The following is an 18,311-nucleotide window of genomic DNA, read 5'->3' on the forward strand; positions in this document are numbered from 1 at the left end:
ACCATGTTCAAGCTGAAGTCTCAGCAGTTCTCATTACAGCAGAGTAGTCACTTATTTTCTTGCTGCGAACACACCTGCAAATATATCACAAACTAAGCTTTCCCTTTAAGAAATGGTATCTTTTTTTCGTAGTCTGTGACCTCTCTTTGCAATGAAATTATGTGAAAATTATTTTTCAGCCCATAGTCTGTGGTAGATATCCTCAGTATCCAGTACCACAGTTTCTCTTCTCAGCTGCCTGTCGTAAATAAGCCCAATCTTTCTATATCAGTGCACCAGGATGGATGACTACTAATGCCAGAGACATTGCATGGAGTCCACAGCAACAGTGTGCAGTCGCAGGATTTGCAGGTCTCCCTGAACAGAGCTTCCTGCAATAGTATAGCTATTCCTGACATTTGTGCGTGTTGGACCCCACACTTACTGCTTGCAGCCCGGTGAAGTACTAAGATGCAAGAAAATTCTCATAGAAAGTGGATGCTGCTACTTAGCTGTCTTCACGAGGTGAGCCTGTTGCACTGGACACAGGACGTGTAAAAACTGTTCCCGCTTAAGCCCTCATGTACTGTGCCTACCTACTCCCACTTGTTGTTGTGGGAACGCGTTGATAGAGCTGCCAGGGATTTCTCATTGTGTAATGGGCTCGTTACCCATCTGAGCTTTGACATTTCTGTGGGCTGAATGGATGAACTGGCCTGAAGGCGGGCAAAGCTGGGAGGATGAAAGGAGCCTTTGAGGATCTCGTTTGAGCCATATTGTGGGGAAAGCGGCTTTGCTTACAGCTGGATGGGGTGGTTCTGTTCCTGGAAAATGAGTCCAGCTTGCTGCGTAGCCAGAAACATTACAGAGGCATGGCCTGGAGGGCATTCTCAGTCCCAAATAATAAGACAGAACATCTGATGGAGACAAGAAATACTGAGAAAAGGCATGCATGGCCATGCTTTGACAGGTTCTCTTCTGTGGAGAGGGGAGGTTGTTGTGTGTCCTTGACCTTGAGCTGCTGGAGAGGAGATATTACCCAGGAAAGAAAGGAGGAGAAAAGCAGTGAAATTGGTTGAAAGGGAAGATCTTGCAGGCTGGGCCTCAGCAGCTTACTGAGAGGGGCTGGGAGGATTCAGAAGCAGTTGGCTTGTGCCATTGGTGAAGCAGAACAGGGCAGGTCATGTTATTCAGGCTTGCAAAACTGAAGAGGATGAGGGTGCATTTAGAAGGTCTCTGCCATTGCTGGTCAGACCTACTGAAGGAATTGTTCTCGTGGCACAGGCGAGTCAGAGTGAACAACCTGTAATTGATTTAGATACTGTGGTTTATTTAGGAAATGGCAAGATTATAGCTCTTACCCTACTTGATTATTTCACATACTTGCTCACTTGCCCCTCAGCATTACATTCACTAGATGTCAACTTCTTTTACCAGTAGGGAGATCGCTGCCTGTCCAGGAGGGTTGGGCAGAAAGTTGCGTTGCTTCATGTTGTATAGCTCCTTGCAGTTATGGGTCTTGGGAACTACCAGCCAAGATCCCTGGCATACCCTGACATTTGTCTCCACATATCTCTGATCTCCAGGATCCTTCCACAGTTCCAGCATCTTTCGTCCAGTCAAGATCTTTGCTGCCTTCTTCCCTGGCCCCTTTTTCTACTCTCTGGAATCACGTTGTCTTTTTGCAGTTTCTGAATTTGTGGTTCTGTCTCATGTCTTTTTATTAATTGGAGGATTTAGGGCATGCTACTTTTGTTCAGTCCAAGTATTATCAAAACTTATAACCAGCCCATTCCTGTTACAGCTACCAAGTAGCAGGCTTTTCCTTGAGATTTCAGAAGTTCAATTTTGGACATTCATCCACACGCTTACAGACACCCAATTATGTACTGCCTCTTTATGATCACAATTTTTTTTTCCACCTCTGACACTTGGTTATGATCGCTGCATGGGATGTTGGGTGAGCTCCAGAAAGGTCTCTCAACCCATGCTCTTCTGGGGCATGTAGGCTGGCTGTTGGCCGGCCTACCCTGTCTTCCAGTAAGATAATGCTGTTTGCAGCGAAGTTTTGGAGAGGGGATTTTTGAGGCTAACGTGGTGACAGAATACTCTATTAAACCCTGCCCTACCAGTTTTTGAAAAACTGAGTAGACACCCATTTGACAACTCTGCTAGGAGTACTGAACTAAGATGCCTTGCCTGTTCCTTGCACATGTTGGCTCAGGTGATGCAAATGACTGCTACGGGCTTAGTCATGAGGTATTTTGTGATCATCCCTGCTGCAGCACTTGTTACAAAAGATGTCAAGGATTTTGCTGCTTCCTTCAGCCTCTCAAGTTCAGTTACCCAAAGGTCAGATGTGGTACATCTGTGTGTGGCTGGGCTATTTGCAATTTTGAATGTTGACTGTTCGTATAAATACTGCACCATGCACAATCAGTACAGATGCTGAGACATCTAAAGAGGAGTGGAGGAACCTGAAGTCCCATAGACATTCATTGTGCTCCTTATGCCTTCTTCCTGTGACTCATTTTTTCTCTCTGCATTTACAGGCAGCTGACTCCAGGGACTCCCTCTCTATGGCACTGTATTCCCAGTGTTTTTCATGGCTCATTAGCAAGATTAATACGAAGATCAAAGGCAAGGAAAACTTTAAGTCTGTGGGCATCCTGGATATCTTTGGCTTCGAGAACTTTCAGGTCAGGATATTGTCTTTTGCAGGGTGGGTTGGTTTTGGAGATGTCAGTGCATATAGGAAGGAATATTGGTAGGTTTGTATCTTGTTTAGGTTAGCATAGGGCATTCTGGGATTTCTCCACTGCCACTTCCCTCTGGGAGCAGCAAGATACGTTTAGCTGTCCATTTCTGCCACCTGTATTTGTGTAGGCTGATGTTCAAGGTCTACTTTGTGACACAGACTTTAAGCAGATGTGATGTGATAAGTAATATTGAATTTTTGACTTGTATACAAATTAAATGTCCAACTCTTTACATGCACATCGTTTGCTTACATCTGTTTTGCCTTGTGTTGAGAATCCTGTGTGTAATGGTTCTGATTACAACTGATGAGGGATGTATGTGGCACAGGCACATACAGTGATGGCTCAGACTTTTTACAAAGGCATGTATTGATAGGACAAGGGGTAATGGCTTTAAACTGGAAGAGGGTAGGCTTGCATTAGATAGAATGAAGAAATGGTGAGGCGCTGGAACAGGTTGCCCAGAGAAGCTGTGGCTGCCCCCTTCCTGGAAGTGTTCAAGGCCAGGTCAGATGGGACTTTGAGCAACCTGGTCTAGTGGAAGGTGTACCTGCCCATGGCAGTGGGGCTGGAACTAGATGATCTTTAAGGTCCCTTCCAACCCAAACCATTCTATGATTCCATGATATTTCACAGAAGAGGAAGCCCATTGACTGAACACTTAGGAAATTATATTTATTTCTTCCTAAGAAGAAGAGGAATGTGGTTGTCTTTAGCATCCATCAGAGATAAGAATGTGAAGTTTTATATTCTTTCTTTCTTCTTACAGGTGAATCGTTTTGAGCAGTTTAACATTAACTATGCAAATGAGAAACTCCAGGAATATTTCAACAAACACATCTTCTCCTTGGAGCAGCTGGAGTACAACAGGTGACAAAAGGAGGGCGCAGCCCCCTATTGCTCTCATGAGTGGACATCATTCCTCCTCTGTGCTGTCCATTCCCTACCACTAAGGCAGGAGGAGGCAGCTGGGTGGTAGTGTCTCTGTAAGCACTGTCCGTGTTCTTTGCCAGCGTAAGTTGCTTCTCTCTAAGCAAACGTTTTCTCCCTTGTAGTATTTAGAACGTCCAGATTCCCTTCTAACTCTCAGCTGAATGGTAAGATCTTGGGCTTTAACCCACTAGAACACATGGTCCCTTGCCTTATTACTGACTTTGGTAATGATTTACCTAATGTAGTGGTGGTGTTATACAGGTGGAATCTTGGTGTGCAAAAAGTAAAGTCCCTAAAGATAGCTGGATAGATATCCAATGGCTCTTTCTATCCTACAGGTTCCTATGCTGTGAAAAGGGCTCTTTTCCTCAGCAAGGAGATTTAAATCAGGCTGTTTCCTGAGCTTAAAGAGCATGGGGCCTTCTGCACAGCTGTTTCTCTCTGTGGGCTTTGATTTGGATTGTATTTTGTGAAGTACCTGGGGGGTTCTAGAGTATTTCTGCTTCTAGAGAAGGCTGCTAGACAAATAGTTCAGTTCTTTCTCTGAAACAGAAGCCTTTATGTTTGTGAATGCAGCAATTGAATAGGGTCAGTGAGGGCAGATGAGAACAGCCCTTGAAAGGGAGACAGCTGAATAGGCAATTCATGAAATTCTAAAGATTACAAAACTGCAAGGCTATTTATGCACTCACTTCTCAGGCTAATTCCACCATTGCAGGAAGCTTGCGTTAACAATGGTATCATCGTGACAAAAGATTTTTTCCTGATGGTTACATAGGAGTTTAAGTTCTGTGGCTGAACTGTGGAAAGAAGGAGAGAATTTTATTATTAACTACTCATCAAGTTATTCTAGGGTGATGTGATTAAAGCTCTTCTTTCACAGTATCAGCTCTGCTTTCACAGGTTTCTAAGTTGCTCTGTGTATTTCATCATTCGATTAGACAAGAGGCCTGTGGCACTAGAGACAACTTGATTCATTGTGATTTGATTTGTTTCAGAAAACTCCCTTCAATTCTGGAAGGAATTCATGCTCTTAGAAGGAATCCAAGAGGTCTTTCTGTAAAAATATGTGGGCTTTCTGACACCCATTGTTCAAAAATCTGAAACACTGTGAACTGATATTTTTTGTCATTAAGTGGATAAGATATTCCATTTCCTGTGGGGTATAGATATTTCTTTCCATTCTTCAGAAATTATTCCAGTTTGTTACTTCCAGCTGTTGCCCACAGGTTTCTGAATGTGTTAAATGTGAATATATGAAGCCTAGGCCGAAGGGTCTGTAGACAACTGTTTCACCATTGTCAAAACGTTAGCCTTCACCTGAAACGTCTGTATCAGGATGTCAGTAAGTAGCTTCACACGTAGCCTGTAGTCTTGCTTGGATTCCTGAGCAAGAGTTATTCCCAGGCTTCTCTGAATTCTGAAAACAGAAATGGACCATATTACGGGAGTGTAAGAAGGTGGTAAGAGAGAGGAAGACACATTCAGCACAGATTTACAGAATGTCATGGATGATTTTCAAAGCACGCTTATCGTACTGCTGTACCTACATCAGCTTCCATTCTGAAACATGCAGGGCCACCCTGTAAGTTCCCCTCCATGTCAGGCCAAAGCTTATCTGTGCCATCCTCTTCAAAACTCTCCCTGAAAAGTTGCTCCTGTCTCTTCTTCTGGTGGACCTATGCATCGTGTTTCAGTCTTCCAGCAGATGTGTTTCAGGCCTGCTTTCCAGATTGGTGGGTCAGCAGTTGACTTGAAGCTATGTAGAAAACTGTCCATCATTACCACCACTTGGGCTGATGCTCATCCATCCTGAAAGAGCAGCTGAGAGCAGCTACAATTTCTTTGTGCTTGGTGTGGAACTTGCTCAGTGACTACAAGATGAGCATCAGTCTAAATCACTGGGATGGATAAGCAGGGCTGTCTCCTACTTCCATCTTCTTGTGTTAGCAGTGCATTGTGTATTTTATTCTTTTTCCTCAGCCATGGAAAAGCCGAATTCCTGCAAATCATCTTGAGTCCTGGGACAGCTGCTGTACTTAGCTACTTTGGTTCTTCTGTACAGCGCATTGGATCTTGCATTTCACATCTTTCTTCTGTTTGTTCTTGACTGTCAGGGAAGGGATAAACTGGGAAGCCATTGACTGGATGGATAATGCAGAGTGCCTGGACCTTATCGAGAAGGTGAGCAGTTATCTGTGACAGTTTCCAGGGATCACAGCGGGGACTGATGATTGTCTTGAGACCTTCCCTGGAGTTTCCTGGTTTTAAAAACAGGTAGTTGCTTAGATCCTCTTTCCATCATGACCTGGCAAAACTGCGAGCTGTTCTAGCCATAGTCCTGGCTCAGGAAAACAGATCTTCACTCATTGTTGAGAGTAAGCTTAGAGAGGGTGTCATAGTTTTAGACAGGGAGCAGCCTTGAAGTAAAACATTCAAGTGATTTTTTTATAAATAATCTTCTCATGTTCTGCTTGATGAATGCATTGACTGGCGAGAATTCTGCTTTCGGCTCAAGCTTTGCTGGGTATAACTCGGGGATTATTGCTCAATGTGCTGTCTTGGGTTGGTGCTGTGTAGTTAGAGCTTTTGCTGACTGTAAAAGCCTGTCTCTTCTTTGGCTGTAGAAACTGGGTCTACTGGCTTTGGTGAATGAAGAGAGTCGATTCCCCAAAGGCACAGACAACACCCTTCTGGAAAAACTTCACAGCCAGCATATGGTAAGTAAGAAAATAACCCGGCAGGCAAATGATCAGTATGTTAGCCCCATCAGCATTTCAAAACTGAAAGTGAAGGTTTTGTTGATGTAAAATATGTGCTTTATGCAGGAAATTTAAAATGCCTTAGGCCCGAACCTGCGAGTGTTTGAGAAGGCTACACTGAACTAAAGCAATATGTGAAGAAACCTGCAAATGGTCTCTTGTGCACATAGAAGGAGGGAGTGTGCATTCCACAGGCTGTGGGTAGAGGAGATTTGAATTTTGTAGCATGGTTTGGAGGTCAGGTTCTGCTGGTCTGCCATGGGACATGAGGCAGCACCCCAGGCACAGGATGCGGCTGCACAGTGTGCATGGGTTTCTCCTGCCAGCTGACTCACAGGAGCCTGCTCCAGACCACGTCAAATCCCTGTCTCCTTGGGCTGGGGATGGCTTTTGCCTCATGACTTTTAATGAAAGCTCTCTTGTTGTTCCTAATTAATTAAATTCTTTCCTCCTCTTTCTTGTATTCTGGACACAGGAGTAGAAAGGCTTTCTCATGCAGGTCAGAAAGTTATCCTGGGGACACAGAAACCACAGTGAGATCACTGTAGCAATCTCTTATCCTGTCTGGTACAGCCAACACTCTGTCCTTCTTAATAGTAAATAGACTGAAACCAAAGCAAATTAAACCCTGTAGCAGGGACTTATGGAATAATTTACTGCTTTAGTAAGAACATTGTCAGCTAACATGTTTTCTAGTCCTCTAATTCCATCTTCATCCAAGCCTGAAAACATACAAATTTGTATCCTTTATCCAACAGGGGTTTTTTAATTGGCATAGATGCAGATATTCTCATTTTTCACATTTGCATCTAACTCTGCTAGTAATACTCATGACTAAAATTGGAGACAATGGCAATGACTTCTGGTTGGCTACTTCTGCATAGTTTTGTGGAAATATTTCCTTTCTTTAGGCTTAAATTGACACCTTCAATTTAGCCTGCTGCGGGCTTTCCCTTTGTTGTAGTTTAACCCGGCAGGCAGCTAAACACCACAGAGCCATTTGCTTACTCGTCCCACCAGTGGCATGGGGACAGAATTGGAAAAAAAAGTAAAACTCATGGGTTGAGATAAAGAAAGTTTAATAGAACAGAAAAGTAAGGGATAATAATATACAAAAGAAGTGATGCACAATACAGTTGTTCACCACCCACTGATCAATGCTCAGGCAGTCCCCGAGCAGTGGTCGCTGCCCCCCCAGCCAACTCCTCCCAGTTTATATGATGTTCTGCGTGACGTCGTGTGTATGGAATATCCCTTTGGCCTGTTGGGGTCAGCTGTCCTGGCTGTATCCCCTCCCAGCTTCTTGTGCACCCCCAGCCTCCTCCTCGCTGGTAGGGCAGTATGAGAAGCTGGAAAGTCCTTGACTTGGTGTAAGCACTGTTCAGCAACAACTAAAATATCAGTGTCTTATCAACATTATTCTCATCCCAAATCCAAAACACAGCCTTATACCAGCTACTAGGAAGAAAATTAACTGTATCCCAGCCAAAATCAGGACACCCTTATATTATAGGTCAAGGTATATGAGTGCCTGATTTACCTTTTTTTATTGTTGTTGGTATTTTGTGAACTTTAAATATTTTTAATACATCACTTCTTTTGAATTTTCTTTCTGAACTGTCCCATCCTCTCCAGTTTGTCTCCAAATGGAGAAATTTCAAAGCTCCTCTTTCTTTCTACTGTTTGTCTCTGAATTCCTCTACATCTTTTTTCTGTTCCTTTCTGAGATAAATAATCTGACCAGAATGCAGTTCCCTTGGTAAGAAGGTACCTGTGGTTTATTGTTCAGCAGCATGAGACTGTCGGTATGATTTTGCATTCCTTTATGCCCCACGACATTTTGGTTGCTATTTTTGGTGATTCCTGTGCATTGAGTAGCCTTTTCATTAAGCTGTTCATAGTGTCACCTGTCTGCTTTGAGGGGATAGCAGTTCACGTGGAACCCTAGGGAGCTTACGAGGCATGAAAGAGACTGAGGAGCTGGAGTGCAGGGAGGAATGATGAAGTAGATGGTGCTCTAGGGTTTGCATTTTTTGAAGGCAAAAGTGTTTTTTGTACCAGTTAAAGTCTTTAGTGGTGGCTGGAAGAGCACTGGAAGGCATCCAGCCAGCATTGCTGGAAATCCTGAAGGACCTTACAAGAGAACAAGCCCTCTTCTCTGTGTTTTCTGTGGATTACAATAGGCTTAAGGAGGAAAAGCATAGAGCTGGCATTTAAGAAAATACGACCTCTGATACAACTGGGGAGAGGAGCAATAGGGGAGAGGGGAGAAGGAACCAGAATTGTTGTAGGCATGGATGAAATAGGCCTTGTAGAGAGGGAGAGGAGAGGAGGGTGCCAATCCACATGAGAAAGTCAGTAACAGTCATGTTTGGAGTGGAAGAGAGGGAAGTTTATAGCTGGAAAAAAGATGAGTTGGTTGGGGAAAGGGAAGAACAAAGAAATGGGGTCAATAGGAGAAGGAAAAAAAGGCAATGAAAAGGTTTTCAATAGCACTAACAAATTATCAGGGTCAGAAGCCATCCAGCCAATACTGCAAAGAGACCTGGAAGATAGAAGAGCTGAATTGCTGACAGCATTTTGCAACATCTTACTTTAAATTTTCCTAGTACTTGTATCTGAGAAGGTGGGAAATTGTTTTAATTTTTAGGAAGTATTCTAGGAAATTATAGACCTGTAATCCTTATTTCACTGTTGGGCAAATTCACAGAATGTAAATGGTCAGTTACCTCAACGAAGGGGGGTCTGCAAGTCTGTCTCGTACGAGCACCACAGTGACAGCTTTCTGATGATTGACGGGGCAAGGCTGGACTGTAAGGGGACTTTTAAGACTGACGGGGTTCTAAAATGAAGATGAAAAGCAGTGTAGGTAAATGTAAAATGGTGTCCCTGAAGGAAAACTGTCCGACTTTCACATTTGAAATGATGGGCCCTGAGCTGATTGCTGCTCTTCAGGAGCAAGACCCAGACAGAGACTGATGGATTGTTCCATGGAGACATCAGCACGGTGCTCAACAGTAATAAAAAACCCAGACGACGTATTAGAAATTCCTAGGAAATATACAGAATAAAAGCAGAAAACATTGTTACAGCACTGTGTAATCCGTGGATTACCTGCATTTTGAACAGTGTACACCACTGGGCCCCGCCACTCGAGAAGGGGTTAGATCAGATCTGGTAAGCAACAGGTCTAGGACAGCTTCAGTGTTAGGGAAAACTATGTTGAAGAGACTCTCCAGTGTGGAGAAAAGATGACTAAGGAGGGGATGTGATGGGTTTAAAAGTCACACATGGCCCATAGAAGACAAATGGCATTAATGGGAGCCAGGCTTAAAACTAACCAGCTGTAGGTTCCTGTGTGGTTGGTTGAGAGCTCCCTGTGAAAGGACACTCTGGGTGCAAGAAGTCTGCCTGGGTTCAGGTGTGGAATGGGCAAATATTTCAAAGAGAAGTTCACTTGGGGTTACAGTTAGGCAGACCTCATGAAAAACATTGGAGTTTGAGGGAGTATTAGGATGAAAGTGTCATTTACTTGCCTTGTTCTTACTCTACCATGCATAGCCACTGCTGGAGGCAGAAAACCCAGCTGACTGGACCATTGGTCTCAAGTGGCGTGGCAGTTCTTACACAGTTAATGGTTTTCACAGAACAAAGAAAGGAGGGGAAAAATGAGAGAGTAGGACAGCTAGTAAGAGAAAGGGAAAATGAATTTTGAAAAAGGGGAAGAGAGGTGCAAAGGAAGATGAAATATAGAAGACGACAGGAGATTGGTATTATACTTCCTTTGACATAGAAAAGATGTGTAGGTGTTCTGCAAAGCTGCCATCTTCCCTGCATCATGATCCCGTGTCCTGCACCACATGGTTTGTGTGGAGCCCAGTCTCCTCAGGCGTCAGACACACAAGAATGAGCATTTCATCCATGGCATGCCTGCCCAACCTTGATTCTGCAAGCCTTTGCTCACATGAGGAATGCCTTGAAGGGCTGAATTTTTCCATCTTATTGGAATAGCATATTTGAAATGTAGCTGCAGATAACTGCAGCAGATGTGGTCAGGCTCTGCAACAGCTCAGGTCCTTGCCCATCCCAGCGTTGTCATAGTCATGGCAGAGTTCCTGACTGAGCCTATTTATTCTTACACTGGCATTATAAGGAGACTATTTTTCCTTTGATTTCAGAGCAACCAGTACTATGTGAAGCCTCGGGTAACAGATCATCAGTTTGGCATAAGGCATTACGCTGGGGAGGTAGGTGTTCATAGTATATCTGTGAGATGATTGCACTTGGGCTTGAGGTCCTGGATTTTAGATTCCAAAAATTAAGAATATCTCTCAAAGCTGTGTGTGTCTGCACAATTAGTGCCCTGTACCAGAGTGCAGGGAGTGTGATGGGCTTAAAATAGCATGTCATTCTCCAGTGCTATATTCTCCAGCTTGGATGTTTATTTGAATTTCTTAGGTAACTTTTAATTTGGGCGATAAACTCCTCCTTACTTCTGTTGTTCATGTTGTCTTTTCATGGGCATTCACAAACAAACAAAACCCAAAGTAAAATCTCAAGGAAAATTTGACTTTCGGAGAGGAGGAGCAAAGGCTAAATACCTGTTGCAAAAAGGAGAAGGTCTCCAAGCCTTCAAGGTTAAATGCTGCTCTTTTTTGTGGACAGATATGGAGCAGATGGACGTGTGTCAAGGGAAGGCACCTGCACCCTAAAGAAGGGCTAACCTCCTCCTCGAATCATACCTGCGGAGCACTAGTGGTTAGGAGGTCAGGGCACTGGGTGGCATAGTTAGTATTTCCTGAAGTGAATGGAGTACCTCGCACCTTGCAGAGGATTTCCCCACACACACACCCCAGCCAAATTGCTGCAGCTCTTTCACTTGGCTCCTGTTTTTGTGGTTTTTTTGTGGGTTGGTTTTTTTGTTGGTTTTTTTTTTTGGGGGGGGAGGGGGGTTGTTTTTTTTTATTAATGGCTAAAAGCCACTTTCTTGCTGGTAACTGCAGAGCTCTGGAGCTCTTTGACTCGAAAAGTTCAGATCTTGGCAGGTGCCTGCAGCATTACTGTGTAGCTGTGCTGGAGGTCTTGTACATTGGCATGTTCGTGTAGAAGAGCTTTATGATTTGTACTGCACTGTTCTAGTGGCTCTGTCTGTGTTGCAGGTGCTATATGATGTGAGAGGCTTTCTGGAGAAGAACAGAGACACCTTTCGAGATGACATTTTAAACATGCTGAAAGACAGCAGGTATGCTCCCCTTATGCTTGTGAGGAGGCCACATCTATTGGGCTGGAATAAGCCACGTTGATGTAATTACCAGACCAAGGAATGCAATTGCTTTTGTCTGAGCATCAGGCACCATTCTTTATCATTCTTCTCTTTGTGCTTAAGTGTCCTAGCAAAAGAAAGGAGAGCTGGAGCGGTCAGATGAGGCACAGATTTAATCGGTACTCTTGTTGTCCCAGTTTTGAAAAGAGCTATAAAAGCATGACAGAAATCCCTCCAGGCAATACAGGTTTTCTCCCTCCTCTCTTCTCTCTTTCCTCTTCTTCCTCTTACCTCCCTGTCCCAGCAGCGGCACATTTGCCCCTGAATGGATGAAGGGCTCTTTGCCATGCTGTCAAACACCAGCCTTTGTACAGATGCTGCTTGTTTTCCAGCCTGCTTGTTAGTGGAGGGCTCCTGTCCTCACCCTGACCCAGACTGAGCCCTCGCTCTAGAACAGGGCATGGCACCTGGTACTGTATCCCAGTGCTGCAAGATGACCCTAGATAAATTACCTGACTTTGACCTTGAGCAAGGTAGGAAGGCACAGGTGGGGCCTAGTAGAAGGAGAGAGGCATTTAGTAACATGGCAGACCCTAGATGTTTTTGAGTAGCAACTCTGCCACATGCCTCTCACCACAGTCTGTGTATTGACTTTGGGCTCTAGCCTGGTGAGACCGTTTCAGAATTGCTCTGAAGCCTGCTGCAGAGTTTACACTGTGAGCAGCCATGAAACCACCTGAGAGAGCTGAGAGTATAAGCTGCTCATCGCTGCCTTACTCGGACAGTGGCATCTGGGCAACATATTAGACAGGGCTTGAAGCCAAAATTGTGGTTGTAATTGTCCAGCATAATAGAAGGACTCAGTGTTTTCCAACAAGCCAGAAAGGGAAATTCTGCTCAAAGCAGTCATAACAATAATCTGGCACAAGAAGTGCTAGAGAACTTTGTGCCACTGTGTAAGAACTAGCACCACTGTTTAAGGAGTGGCAAAACGGTGGAAGATTCCCCAGAGCTGACCTACACTAAAGGTAGCTCTAGAAGTCCTCTGGCCACAGACAGGCTGTGGTTGCAGTTGCTTGAGCATGTCATGGGTGCTAGCCATGAGAGGTAGGTCAAGAGGGGCATGAAAGCACATGGTCTAGCTAGAGTACCTTCAAGGTAGTTTCACCTGAGGGCATATAGCTCGAGGGAGGTGTCCTAGCCAGTGCAGAATGGAGGTCTTTCTTTGTATAATATCTGCCTGACAACATGAGATGGGGTTTCTGGCTTTGCAGCCCAGTGTGGCATACAGGGCAGCCCACAGGGTTTGGGCAGCCACATGGAAAGTTATTAATTTCCGCACTGGAGTGCCCAGCTGAACTGCCTCCTGCAGCCATTCTGTGGCACAGCAGGAGGAAAAATGAGGTGCTTCACACTAGGACAGGGCGGTAGCTGAGAATGAGAGCCATCTTCTCACAGGTGGTGGGTGTCTTGCATCTTCTTTAATTCTTTTCTTCTCCCTTAGGCTGGACTTCATCTATGACCTTTTTGAAAGAGTCTGCAGTCGTTGCAGTGAAGACACGCTGAAGATGGGCACCCAGAGGCGCAGACCGACTGTCAGTTCTCAGTTTAGGGTAGGATGTTTTCCAAGAGAGCAGCAGGCTTCTGGGGAGGAGCAGATGGGTAAAGCAAGGCCTGCAGCCAAGAGGAGTCAGTCATCCTTGTTTTGTGTCCAGCACTGAAAATGTGCAGGAATGTTGTAGTGTTAAAAAAAAAAGCAGTGCCACTGCCCCAAGGATTTCTGTCTGGTGTAAAATGTGAGATGCTAAGACTGAGCAGGGTGGTGGAGGAAAAGAATACTTTGCTAAGTATATAAAGTTCCTGAGGTTCTTTGATCTTTTATGTTAATTTGGTGTTTCAGCTAAGTGTATGTGTCCTTTTAAGCCATGTCCTTTAGAGTTATAGTGGCAATTCCAATAAAATCTTACTGGGGGGACCTTGCAGGTATGAATCTTACCCCCCTATATCGTCTGCAAACCTGTTAGTTTCACTGATTTAGTTTCCTATATTTAAAATTTGAGAGACTTGTAAAAATAACTCACATCAGCTATATATCTCTGAGAACAAGGACTGCCATGTAAACACTGTTAGAGTAAACTAACTGTGTGACTGTGTTTTGGACAGGAAGGGATCTCCTGGGTTATTGAAGTTTTGGCAGGCAGAGTCAAAGGACATTAGGAATGGGGGGGCTGCATGAAGACCCTATTGCATCAAATGTAGCCCCTTTCCCTCCTGTAGTGAATGATCCTTTGGGTTTTGTGTTGCTGCTTTTTAGGATTCTCTCCATTCGCTGATGGCCACGCTTAGTACTTCCAACCCATTCTTCATCCGCTGCATCAAACCAAATACAGAAAAGGCAAGTCTGTCTTCCAGCAAAATGTATGCATGCGATGCAGGCCTCCATGAGTACTCGCCTGCACAAACAAATGCCTGACAGGTGTCCAAACAGAGGATAAGAGCTGTTCCCCTTCACCTTCCCTTTTTCCTTCTAGTCGTTTTGTAGTGCAGGAAAAAGACACCCTCCTCCTGGCAATCAGATGAAAAGACTGCATGCTGAGTATGATATGATACAGCCATTCCCACCTCTTTCTGTGCTTATGAAGCCTGGAAGATGAACCAGGGCCCAGAGCTGTGATGGAAGAAGCAATTGCTCCTGTTTGTGGTGCCTGTAGACAATTTGTTGTGGAATGCAGGGCTTGTGCAGTAGGAAGTGTCTCCTGCAGATCCCTGGCTCTGAGGTAGAGGAGGTGGACACTTCATGAGCAAGTCACAGTGATTAGAGACAGGCTGGCTCTCGCTTGTATTGTGAACTGTGACAGGAGAATATGCTCCTAGCTAGATTGGGTGGGGAGCTCTGAACCCATCATTTTCTTTATGTGTTTTGAAACCATGTATGATACAGCAGAGGAAAGTCTGCTAGGGGTTTTATGCCAGAAAAGAATTCTGCAGTTTGTCTCCAGTTTGACTGGAGAGAGACTGCAAAGAGAACCGAGTCAGAGTTCTGCATTTTGTATGTGTTAATGCATTATATCATTGCTTTACTGCCTTGAGCTGACTATGACAGCAGTCTGCAGACTGTTTTTTTCCAGGATCCCCCCAAGTCCCTTTCGTCCCTTTTTCTGCACCATGCAGTGGTGTGAGGTTGCTTTCCCCTTGACCCAGACCTCCCCCTTTTCACCTGGCATGCCCGGATGTGTGGGGCTGACTTTCTCCACGAAACAGAAACAGGACCTGTGACTGTCTGTGCTCAGAGAAATAGTCACTGTTAAGTCAGCAAAGAACTAATACCGAGATCAACACTTACTCTGTCTCTCTTCTTCTTTGTTTTTGAATCTGGATCATTATTTAGGCACCAAACCTCTTCAATCCAGATGTGGTGCTAAATCAGCTCCGGTACTCAGGGATGCTGGAGACAGTGAAAGTTCGAAGAGCAGGTTTCCCCATACGGCGTCTTTTCCAGGACTTTCTCAGCAGGTAATTGCTATCCTTGTACCACATGCTGTAACAGCCCCAAGGTATATGATTCTATATGTTTGCTCCTGCTGTAACGGCTGTTACTGATACGGGTCATTTATGGGTTGTTTTTTCTAACCGTGACCTTATTGCCTGCATCATAGACGGATTTGGAAGCCCTTTTGGAGACTTGCCTTTAGGGTAAAAGTCAGAACGGAAAAATAGCCAGACGGTCCTTTTTTTTTTTTTTTTCCTTGTAGCTTTGCCACAAATTTGCTTGTGTGATGCTGTGAAACCCAGCTGGTCATAATATATAAAAAGAATATATCATGCTTAAAACCTTTAATCTGTCAGGCTGAAGAAAATTTTAATGGACAGTATAATTGATGATTAATATTGGAAAGAGTGATTATTTATTTAATTAGCTGCATCAAAAGGATTTCTTGAAGTTTAAGGCTAGAAGGGACCATTGAACATTGCTTCCTTTGTCTCTTGGAGCATTAAAATGCCACCCCTATGCTGAACAAAATAACTTGTGCCTGATGGAAGCACATGTTTCAGAAAGACAGTTGTTCTTTACTGGAAAATGCTGTTGAGTTTGTATTTTGTTACTGGGATTACAACAATAATTGCCAGTGTGGTAGGAACAGATAAAGGTTGGGGAAGGGAAATTTCCAAATTGGAAGGCAAACATGAAGAAGGGAGGTCTCAGAGGAAGAAGGACTAATGGGAGGAGGATAATTAGAGTTAAAAGATTGGGGGGTCATGTTACTATCATACATAATCTCATGAGATTTTTTTTTGGTTCTTAGGTACAAGATGCTTGTGAAGAGGCTAAGTCTCTCAGACAACAGCAAAGCTGTGTGTGCAGGCTTTCTTCAGACCTATGACAGCAGCAAAAAAGAATGGCAGCTGGGTAAAACCAAGGTACTTCAGCGTGGGGCAGGGTATGGCTTTGTTCCGGCTGCAAGGGGATGCGATTGCATCTGGTGAGGTACAAGCCAGTAGAAAGGACAAAGTAGTGATGACCCTTTAAATACATTGGACTATGTCACTGACCTGTAGCATCTCCAATATTTCCCACATTATGTACTTAGAGATGTAGAAGGCTTTTTGATTATGTCTAAACTCCTCCTCATTGACAAAGACAGATTGATTTTGTTGTGTCTGATCTAATTTAAGGATCCAAGGATCCAAGCATAGGTCTTATTTTATGCAACTGCAATGTGTGCCATTAACTCTTACCTCTTGTGCCAGATATGTTGCTCTGCTTGGCTAACCAAAATTCTTGCAGGAGGCAGTGAGCTGCTGCTTGGTGTATATCGAAACGGTGAATAGGTAGCTAGATCACCAGATGTGTGACAGCTTTCTGCTGTGGAAGCGCAGCTGACAGTTTATGCAGTTAGCCCAGATGCTAGCATACATTTTCTAGGAAAAGGTATCCAAATGATTCTCCCCACTTGCGTAATTCAGATTTTGCTTCTGTTTTGGTGAATGTTCAACACTTCTTTCTTGCCTGGTATAGTCTGGATTGGGGGGGGGGGGATGTTGGGTTTTTTTCTCCAGATATCCAGCTGGAAATGTACCATTATCTTTCATTTAATGGGGATGGAGCGGAGTGTTTTTTTTCAAGCTTCGAGACAGCTTCACAGAAACAGATGGAGCATTGTGAGGTACCTTGCTATGGAAATCTGGGAGTGGGAAACTGTCTCTATCACAACTTTCCATATATTCCAATAAATTCTTAAAAGAATATTCCAAGATGAATGATGTCCAGTGCAGACAGCATTTCTAAGTAGTGGGCATGCGGTCCATATCCAGAGAAGATGGTGGTCCATCAAAGCAACTTTTCTAGCATTTTTTGCCCCTAAGCCTTCAAAAAAGTAGTTCAGAATATTTCCAGGGTCACACTGGAACCAGAAGTGGTTCTAGTGAACATTCAGACTTGATTTGTCTGGGAGATCAGATAATGATATTTGTTGCTTTGAGCAATCATTTCTTAATGGGTGGATAGACTCTAATGTTTCTTAGAGAGTGAGATCCCTCTCTCCTATTCTTAGAGGAGTGGTGGTAGCCCAATTGGTAGTCTGGGCTATGAACTCTGTGTGACAACCAAAGAAACCACTGGCCATTTCTGTGGGAAAGAGAGATACTAACCTGAAGTTCTTAAGGCTTTCCTTCACACAGAATCATAGAATGATTAAGGCTGGAAAAGACCTATACGGTCATCAAGTCCAACTGTCAACCCAATACCAGCATGCCTGCTAAACCATGTCCTGAAGTGCCACATCTACACGTTTTTTGAACTCCTCCAGGGATGGTGACTCCACCACTTCCCTGGGCAGCCTGTTCCAATACCTGACTGTTCTTTCAGTAAAGAAATTTTTCCTAATATCCAATCTAAACCTCCCCTGATGCAACTTAAGGCCATTTCCTCTCGTCCTATCACTAGTAACTTGGGAGAAGAGACCAACACCTGCCCCACTACAACCTCCTTTTAGGTGGTTGTAGAGACCAATAAGGTCTCCCCTGAATCTCCTCTTCTCCAGGCTAAACAACCCCAGTTCCCTCAGCTGCTCCTCATAAGACTTGACCTCTAGACCCTTCACCACCTTCGTTGCCCTTCTCTGGACATGCTCCAGCACCTCAATGTTCTTCTTGTAGTGAGGGGCCCAAAACCGAACACAGTATTTGAGGTGTGGCCTCACCAGTGCCAAGTACAGGGGCACAATCACCTCTGTACTCCTGCTGGCCACACTATTCCTGATACCAGCCAGGATGCCATTGGCCTTCTTGGCCACCTGGGCACACTGCTGGCTCATGTTCAGCCAGTTGTCGACCAGCACCCCCAGGTCCTTTTCCTCCATGCAGCTTTCCAAGTCACTCCTCCCCAAGTCTGTAGCGTTGCATGGGGTTGTTCTGTGACTGAAGTGCAGGACCCGGCCCTTGGTCTTGTTGAATCTCATACAGCTGACCTCGGCCCATCGGTCAAGCCTGTCCAGATCCCTCTGCAGGGCCTTCCTACCCTCGAACAGATCAACACTGCCACCCAGCTTGGTGTCATCTGCAAACTTACTGAGGGTGCACTTGATCCCCTCATCCAGATCATTGATAAAGATGCCT

At 44.4% G+C, this 18,311-nt stretch overlaps 1 protein-coding gene across 2 annotated transcripts in view; it reads left to right on the forward strand.

The window, feature by feature from the left end:
* The window catches only part of LOC104329058 (unconventional myosin-X-like), a 99,938-nt gene that overhangs the window by 37,807 nt on the left and 43,820 nt on the right, over positions 1-18,311 (forward strand). For both annotated transcript variants that reach the window (XM_075430031.1, XM_075430032.1), the window contains exons 12-21: positions 2,532-2,678; positions 3,508-3,608; positions 5,789-5,855; positions 6,299-6,391; positions 10,612-10,680; positions 11,593-11,675; positions 13,201-13,309; positions 14,011-14,091; positions 15,085-15,209; positions 16,001-16,115. In XM_075430031.1, coding sequence (XP_075286146.1) covers positions 2,532-2,678; positions 3,508-3,608; positions 5,789-5,855; positions 6,299-6,391; positions 10,612-10,680; positions 11,593-11,675; positions 13,201-13,309; positions 14,011-14,091; positions 15,085-15,209; positions 16,001-16,115 — 990 coding nt within the window. The remainder of the gene's footprint in view (positions 1-2,531; positions 2,679-3,507; positions 3,609-5,788; positions 5,856-6,298; positions 6,392-10,611; positions 10,681-11,592; positions 11,676-13,200; positions 13,310-14,010; positions 14,092-15,084; positions 15,210-16,000; positions 16,116-18,311) is intronic.

This window comes from Opisthocomus hoazin, chromosome 9, assembly GCF_030867145.1.
Source record: "Opisthocomus hoazin isolate bOpiHoa1 chromosome 9, bOpiHoa1.hap1, whole genome shotgun sequence".
Classification (NCBI taxonomy): Eukaryota; Metazoa; Chordata; class Aves; order Opisthocomiformes; family Opisthocomidae; genus Opisthocomus; species Opisthocomus hoazin.